Here is a 9,054-nt window from a genome sequence, read left to right as displayed (position 1 = left end):
CTACCGCATTTTAGTCCGAAAATTTGGGTTTTATGCTTGCATTTGGAGAAGATTGGAGGGATTCGTACTGGGCATGAGTTTACTTTTGTAAATGATTGAAAGTTCTGGGCCAGCAGAATAGACTGCAGGAACTTGAACAAGCTTGTTAATCGCTACGATGATGTAGCAGGTTTTTGGGGCCAGCAGAATAGACCGCAGGAACTTGAACAAGCTTGTTAATCGCTACGATGATGTAGCAGGTTTTTGGGCAAAGTTGTGCATCCACCGAGTCCCTACTTCTTGCGTGAGGGGGATGAAAATTTGATTTGTTTGGCAAAAATTTGGGTCTGTAATTATTAATTTTTTTAATTTGTTTGGACAAAAATGAGTTTGTTTAATTATTAAAAATTGGGATTTGTTTGAAGTTTGTTTGTTGGAATTTAGATTTTCTTTGAATGTTGAAAGGGAGATATAATTCGAACTTCTGAAGGATGAGAATGAAAAAATTGAATATTAGAATAATCGATTGACTAAATTAAATTAAATTTTATTTTGAATTGGATCAACCAAACTGTTTGATTCTAACTGTTTGCACCCGTGATCGAAAAGTTGTGAATCCATTTATTGAATCAATTATTTAGAATCACTTTTCTGTGGAAGATGAGATTCAAACCCTACGTTTCCTCCCGCCATTTTAGTCTTGAAAACAAAGCATGATATTAGAATATCCTAATTGGTTATATGATCTTTGTCCTGACAACATAGTTGCCTTGGTAAATTATATGAACCAATGGATCCCAGCGTTCAGTTTAGATGCTTTTACCTCTGTTTTGGCTATTTCTCTACACTAGAATATCTCAATGGACAAACCAATTTGTCAATTCTGTTGATTTTAAGCATACCCCATTGGCTAACAGATGAAAACGGAGGGTGTAGGAAAGCAGAAATGGAAGTCAATTTTTTAACATTTATTAACCCCACCTTATGTTGTGAGAGGGACTCTCCTTAAAGCTTCACCGTTGGACCATTGGCAGAGACATTATTATTGACTTGCCATATTCATTCAAGCATCGGAGCATAACGTGTCAAGTTGCTTCCGGAAAACAAAATAACATAGCCCATATCCTTTAAAGTAATGTCTGCATGAATTTAAATGTCAATTGCTCTGCAAATTTTATATTTGTTTGGCAGAGAAGGTTTCTCGGTTGACTTCTTGCTTGCTGTAGGGTTGAAAAATCACAAAACCCATTTGAAGAAAACACTATCCTCTAGAGCTGTTTACATAGATAGGACTACGCATGTACTTGTACTATTTCTATAGTAACTCTGTACAGACCCGCCAGAACGCAGATGAAAGGTCTGGATATGAAAAAAAAAGGGGAGAGAAATAAAATCTTTCACAGGTACAAAAGAAACCTGAAGCTGAAATCATATGGCATCACTTGTACCAGCTGTGAAAGAGGGTCTCTTCCCCTTCTCTCAAGACATTTAACTGCTTCATTCCTCAGTTCATCAGGTAGCTGTAGACAACCAATCGAGCAACGATTCTATGTCCTTTGCAAAGTCAAGTAGATACCAATCTAATAGCTTAGGAATTATTAACTTGTTTGTCCTTGAAATCCCAACTGCTGCCTGTAAATTCTCCCTCTTTGCTGCTTCTAACTCCTCTTCAATATGAGAGGCTGTACACACTCTTACCTGCAATTTCTTCAAGCAATCAACAAGTACACATGACCCCCCAAAAAAAGTAATGTTGTATATCATAAAGACTATTCTTGATTTGGAAATATATATATATAATAATGGCTACATGATTCAATTAAGCATAGCCGATCTCTGAACCTGCAGATTGCTTGCTCAAAATAAATCTTTGGAACACAGTTAGCTGACCAAGCCCTTAAACTAACTAGCCTAAAACAGAAAGAAATGTACAGCAGGGGATGACCAACTTCCATAGGAGAGAGCAAATGTAACCAAAGGTTCAGACCACTCCAATCCGAAAATGATGCGAGCTTTCATCTCATCATTTTTCGCAGCTTTTGAACAGGTCTATATTTTTGAACAAACGGATCCAAATTAAATTGCAGAGCAACTAGTACAGACTAATAGAGGTTTCCAACAAAAATTCAATCCACTGCTTGCCAGACATAATGAGAAAACAATGTGGTTGACATGAAATTAACTTACAAATTTTAAGTGATAAGGAAGTCTCAAGATGAAATGTTCAATGGTAATTGCATTCAGTAGTTGTCCCCCTACAGTTATTGTTGCCTGAGGATCATAATTGGAATTAACTAAATTAAAATCATTATCATCCGAACCCAATATCTTATATACAGGAAATTAGATAAACAGTATTGAATTAAGCAATAGATCCATTTTGGTTAAACCCTAAACATTGGAATTCAAAAGAAAAATTGAATCATTACATTAAAAATTTTGCATGGATAGAAAGTACGATAAATACATCCTACCTTTTGCATTAGTGCTACAACCATTTCAGAAGTCTTGGTTTTCCCATGCTCCAAAATTGCCTGAAATATTAACAGTGGAGATTCACAAATATGTTGGAAACTAGCATTTTTGCAGAAGATTGTGAAGTCCTTTTTTAGTAATAGTGACAAAAAAAAAGATAGCTATATAAAGTCCAAAATCATTGGAAAAAGAAAAAGTTCTTGTAGACCCAAAATTAAGTTATCAATCTTTGGCCTTATTCAGGATAAAGAGAAACCTTACATTCATCATGCACAGATTGTAAGTGTTTATCCAGAAAGCAAGCTTCTGCTGATGGGTAAGCCCCTCTAAATGTAATTATAAGCACAAAGTGAATACAACTGATAAATATGTTCATCTTTACTATAATTAAACAGCAATCACTACAACAAATTTAGGCTTTAACAGCATTCCTTATATGCTGTTAAAAATTTCAAACATGTTGTTAATAAGAATTATCAGCAAGCAAGCATATAGTGATCTCCATAAATCCCATAACTTAAAGTTTTTAACAATACTTTTATACTAATTTACAGCACTATTATACATGATATTGTATACATTATTTATTATGTTATATGCTATCTTAATTATGCTGTTAAAAATTTAAAACATGTTGTTAATAAGAATTATCAGCAAGCAAACATATCCTCAGATATCTTATTTGGTGTAAGTGTGATGTTAGTTTCTGATACTCTATCCTCTGAATAGCCAGAAGAGCTTGCTTGTGCTCTTTCCTGCTCTATTAATCTGCACTCTATCTAAGAAATAGAATATGACGATTATAAAGACCAAAACACAGGTAATTCTCTACCAAAACACTGCTAGTTATGTATTTGTACCTTCAAAGGATCCAAGGACTTCTCATATTCATGCTTATTTGATCCACTCTTAATTGGAGTCACAATTTTTACAGGTTTCTTGTCTGGAGATTGCTTATCCTTCACAGAATTAGTACATGAACGATTCTCCTTTCCTGGTCCATCATCTCTAAGAAATGAAGAGGAATTGGGTTTGTCATAAGCTTGTTTCCCATGTGCTGGCCTATTGGAACTATGTACTGATCGATCAACCAGTGTCAGAGGAAAATAGCTCTCTACTTGATGTGCTTCTTGCGAGGGAAGGGTGAGGCCTGGCTGCAAATACAGCAGAATTGAACTCATTATGTGAGAGGGACTTTGATCGTGCGTGTTTTGGTCTTGCAAGGGAAGGTTGGGGCTGGTCAATTACATCATTGGAATTCTCCACATTCTTCTTGGAGGAGATGTAGACAGCTTCCTGATAGAGTCCTTGTCTAAAATTCACAACTTGCTCTTCAAGGCGAACAACCTCCTCTTCTAAAACAGCTACTTCAGCTAGCAGCTCTAATGTCTGAAACATAACAGAATAGGAGCCCACATTAGTCACTTTCAATGACAGGTTTAAAGAATCAAGAACTTTGAATATTAGATTGGTGAATTCAATAGAAGGGTGCATCTGGGCATCTCCCATCTCTTTTCTTGAATCAATCCATCTATGTAATTGATATTTGATCCTCTCCAGCACAAAGAGACAGAGATCTAACAAATAAAAAAGGAATTGTACTTACATTTGCGGGTAGGTAAGGAGGCAAGCGAGGTAGAGCACCCAAAAGCCTAGTAAAAGCCCTCTCCAATGCTCTATGAACATTCTCTTCATGTCTAAGCTTCTTCTTTAGCTTATCGACCTGCAAATTTTGGAAACATAACAATCAAATTGAAAACCCATGTACAAAATAGCAATAAATATTTATGTAAAAGACATAAGTAAATGGGCTTTTAATGAAAAATTAAGTACAACTTGTAGCAAGGCCAATTTTCTTTCCCTGTTTGATCGACGCCGGTTAACAGAAGGTTTCTGGGCACCCTTTACTCTGTTGCCTTGAGTCTCCATATTCTCCTTTGCAATTTCAATAACAAATGCTATTAATAAACATTATTGAAGAATCAGGCTGGAATTAGGAATAAGAAGGGGCTAAAAAAGGCAAAAACCAAAAGCAGAAGCAGAAACTATACTTTTGTTGAGATGAGTGAAAGAATCCAATGCAGATTTTGGATCCAAAGTTGCGTACTTTTTTTTTTTGTTTTCATTATGGAAGTAGAATTTTGTAATCTGCAAGAACACTTTAAAAGAAAAACAATCCAGTTTCTCAAAAGAATACGTGTGCAAAATCAACGCAACAGAATCTAAAAAAGCAGTAGCGGAATTAAAGCCGATTTTTCCACTTGAAAACCCATTTTAGATTTATCAATTTCCAAGAAAAAAGAATTACCGGAACCCATGTTCAAATACCAGGAGAATTGTTTGAATATAATAGAGAGAAACAAGAACGGGAGAGCAAAGGTGGTTACTTTATCATGGTTTAACGGAGCTTTCATTGCCTGAAGAGCAGTGCGGACTCTAGTGTTCATCTTTTTCCTCACTTGAAAACCAATTAACAATGTTCATCTTTTTTCTCACTTGAAAACGAAGGAACAATGTACCAAGATCAATTATAACCTGAAAAAGATGACTGATAATAATTCTCCCAAAAAAGAAAATAGAAAGAGTGGGGCGGAAATTGCAGAACCACGGTACTTGATTTTTTTTTTTTTTTTCAGAGAGCGGGAAACTTGAATGCTAAGAGACCCAGAAACCGACATGGGTGGCTAGAGGCAAGTGTCTGCTTCCCTGCTCGGCTCTAAGTGCATAGAAGCACTGAGTTTAAGGTTGATTTTATACTACATACTATAAGATTATACGATAAAGAAAAAGAAAATCTCCAAGACTGTGAGAAGAGAGGAGAAAGCAACATAAGGGTACAGCAAGAAGTAGAAAACGACGAGGATTGGAGGTAGAAAGCGTCATCCAAGAAAGAGGTAACAGATACAGAAAAAAGCAAACTTCACCTCTTCAAAAATAAACAAAGACCAAACCTTTTTTTTTTTTTTTGCAAAATTATAATAAATTAAACTTGCTATATCAGTTTTGGTATTCAGGTCGAGTTTCATGATCTTTGCATGAAATAGTGTTGTTCTTCATAGAGAGAAAGCAGAGGGAGAGGATGGACAGAAAATGAGTGGAAAGCGAGTAGGTGACAACAGGAGTCTTTCATCATCATCATCACCAATGCACCATTGCCAACTCTTCTCCTCCTCTTCCTTTTCCTTTTCTTAATTGATAGTTAATCAGTTCGCTAAAATATAATTAATCATAAGAAGATGATTGTAGGGATTTGATGCTTCACTTCATTATAGAATTTTTCATGTACTAAAATATTGGATGTGATTTAATAGTCTGCAATGCAATAATAGCGTTAATGACGTTCAAATTAAGCAATATATGACGTGCTAATTAATTAATTAATGTTCAACTCAACTCAACCCAATTAAGTTTTTATCCTAAAAATTTAGGATTAGCTATGTGGATTCTCTTTCTCCACTCTAAATGATTTTAGGTTAAATTTTTGAAAATGTATAATGTTTTTAGGTCATGTTGTTCTACTCTACTCCCAAGTCAGTTTAGGTCTACCCCTTCTTTTCTTTCTATCCTCTAACCTAATGTGCTCTACTTGTCTAACTGGAGCCTCTGAATGTCTACGCTTCATATGACCAAACCACCTCAATCTCTCAACTTATCCTCAATTGGCATCGCTCTTATCTTTTCTCTAATACTCTCATTACGGACTTTATCTAGTCTAGTATGGCCACTCATCCACCTTAACATTCTCATCTCCGCAACTCTTATTTTAGACACATATGAATTCTCCAGTGCCTTGTGACACCCCTTACCCATCTACTGTATAGCCGAGCAAGAAGTGCCACATTCGGTGTCGGAGCATCCTATCTTGTTTTATCATATCTATTATAAACTTTTGATGTCATTTAAAACATGTATTCTATGTGTAGAATTTTTTTTTTATACTTTATTTCTGTGGAGACCCAGACAGAGCCTCCCCTGTTTTATTGGCATCTGGCGGGTTCCACTAATTACCTGTTAACATATACATATTCATTTCATACATTCCCATATCATATTCTCTTGTATCATATCATTTACAATTATTTATGAGATCTAAAAATGAAATATCATCTATTGCATTCATATAGAAATTCATAGATAATAAATTACAAGTTTTTATTTCAATCTCAAAGTTTAATTACAAGTCCAAAATGAAATACATCATGACTAGACATAATGAACTAAAATACTAGTCTATACATGGGCTCTACCAAAATACAAAAGACCGGTGAGGTGACTGCGACGGGCGATCCGGTCGAGCTTTATCGATGTACTCATCGGTGCTGCTGTCGCTAGGACTGATCTCCAGTACCTACGAGATGGAAAACCAACACGCTAAGCATAACGCTTAGTGGTGCATAATTTATAATAACAATAATTTAACAATTGAAATAATATCTGTAAATCATAATTTCTGGGTCCTTTACATTTTTATTGCTCTTTGGAAGCAATTAACATTATCGAGATCTTTTATGATTACCTATTGTATTTTAAGTCTTAATTAATTTTTATCATTGCCTAAGAAATCTATAACAAATTATAAAAGCTAGATGCACGGATGTATACTGGTTAGACAGCTATATGTCTATCCAGTATACGTCTGTCAGGCACGAGGCCAGCTGTCGGGCACGAGACTCGCTGTCAGGCTTGTAAAGCCAGAAATAAAGTAGGCATAATGGCCAGTAAGTAGGCATATAGCCTGTAGAACAATCATACCAGACATATTTTGTCAGTTCCTGATTTTCTCGACAGGTAGTACTGCTATCTGTAATCCCCAATTGATATACCTATTTATCCAAACTAAATAAATAAGTCTAGGTATATTATGGGCAATTAAATATTTTTAATTATTTTAGCACTATTCATTGTTACTATTTTCTGATACTGTTCAGTGATACCATTAATTTCATATTAATAGGACATTAGTCCCAATTTACATATTCATATCATTTTAATATTTAATTAGCCTTATGAGTATTTTAATTATCATATATAGCATTTTTCTCATGAACTTTTCTTTAGGTTCATTTTGATGTGTTATATATATCTAGGAATTTGACTAGGTTAGGATGTCTATTTAGTCACACCTCCTTCATAACAATTACTTCTCTATGTTAAAACTTAAATTTTAGTTTTTGAATCACTGAATTTAGGGTTACAGAACTCAAGTCATGGTCAAAATACCATAACTGGTCCCTTTGCCTCTAAGCTGTCCAGAATTTACAATTCCTGGTCAATAAATTTTGACCAATCATTTGATCATTTTATGGTCATTTTTAGACTTAAGTTCCTTCACAAGATATGTTCCACTATGTCTTAGTGACTCCCCGGTACAATTTCATAATTTTTCAAGCTTGGTATAGTGAGTTATAGTCAATGTATTAACCTGGACTCTCAATCCTATAAAGGCAATAACAAAACTTCAGGGCAGTATGTTTAACCCTCTTTTTAGGGTCTTTACACTTAGAATTTAGCAAAGATGTCTAAATCAATGTTGTAGCCCTAAGTATCATGTTTCCATATCATATTGGTACATCTCAAATGGAATTTCCTAGTGGGAGTTATGGCCAAATGAACACACGGGTATCAAATGGCATTCTGGGTTCCACTTAACATTTTCCAGATTTCAATTCCTAATTTTAGCTAATATTTTCCCTAGGATGCAATGGTTTCTAGAGCTTGGTCAAAACATGAAAATTGTTGTTCTATGTCTTATAAAACTTTTGGCACTAGTTTCACTCAATTTGCAACTTTGGAGACCAAGTTATGGCATTTTTGCCAAAACTGGTCAAGCATCCAAAGGAACAATATTTTGGACAATTTATGGGTTGGCAATTTTAGTGACTCAACTTTTGCTAACAATTTGATTTGGTTAGAGGCAAAACTGGGTCAAGTAGTCTTCATGAAAAGTGTAGCCCTATGTCTAAGCTTTCCATTGATGTAAACTTTAGGTCATTTGGACCAGTATAGAGAGAGTTATGACCAAATGAACACGTACTATTCATTTGGTCATTTTCTGGGTTTCAGTGTTTAGTCATCCTGGTTTGTGCAGAGAATTGGTTATGATTTTAGCAAAATTTGGGCATGGTGTCTACATAAAAAATGGGCTATCTTGAGTCTATTTTCACCTCGAATTGACGTCATACCAATTAAAGTCACACATTTTTAGTTATGGGTCAATAAACCCACTGGACTCATTGAGTCCAAACCTGCAGAAAATTGAACACTCCCAACATCTCAATTCCTTCAACTTCCTTACTTCAATTTGCATGCAATACACTTCTATAAGTAATAATCTCAACTCAATAGGTCAATTTCATCATTTACCCCAAGTCCTCAAGCATTTACACAAACCCTAGTTTTCAAAGTTTTAAATTTTCACAAACACTACACAATCAAACACCCAAACATTTCAACTCATCACACATTCTCATGGAACCATTTTTCATCACTTAAAAGCAACAAACTTCAAGTTCCATGGCTGCCAAAAATTCAAGAGTTCTTTCCTTTAGATTTTCTTTTTATTTTAATGATATTTATGCTTGGCTAAACATGCTTTTCATG

The 9,054-nt window shown here is 35.0% G+C and overlaps 1 protein-coding gene across 3 annotated transcripts; it reads right to left on the bottom strand.

The window, feature by feature from the left end:
* Nucleotides 1-1,073: 1,073 nt before the first annotated feature.
* On the bottom strand, nucleotides 1,074-5,595 carry LOC110656269 (uncharacterized). Of its 3 annotated transcripts, none has more exons than XM_021812928.2 (9): nucleotides 4,842-5,595; nucleotides 4,291-4,389; nucleotides 4,061-4,177; nucleotides 3,703-3,843; nucleotides 3,315-3,608; nucleotides 2,454-2,513; nucleotides 2,167-2,250; nucleotides 1,912-2,028; nucleotides 1,074-1,677 (listed from the first exon to the last, which is right to left on the bottom strand). In XM_021812928.2, exons 1-9 carry the CDS (start codon nucleotides 4,899-4,901, stop codon nucleotides 1,492-1,494), a joined length of 1,158 nt encoding a protein of 385 aa, XP_021668620.2. In that variant the 5' UTR covers nucleotides 4,902-5,595; the 3' UTR covers nucleotides 1,074-1,491. The 3 variants fall into 3 exon arrangements, with proteins under 3 accessions (XP_021668620.2, XP_021668617.2, XP_058010487.1); XM_021812925.2 differs by lacking the exon at nucleotides 4,842-5,595 and adding an exon at nucleotides 4,506-4,820 and having other exon boundaries at nucleotides 4,288-4,389; XM_058154504.1 differs by lacking the exon at nucleotides 4,842-5,595 and adding an exon at nucleotides 4,506-4,818.
* Nucleotides 5,596-9,054: the final 3,459 nt, after the last annotated feature.

Source organism: Hevea brasiliensis, chromosome 10, assembly GCF_030052815.1.
Source record: "Hevea brasiliensis isolate MT/VB/25A 57/8 chromosome 10, ASM3005281v1, whole genome shotgun sequence".
NCBI lineage: Eukaryota > Viridiplantae > Streptophyta > Magnoliopsida > Malpighiales > Euphorbiaceae > Hevea > Hevea brasiliensis.
This window is presented reverse-complemented; position numbering and strand designations above follow the sequence as displayed.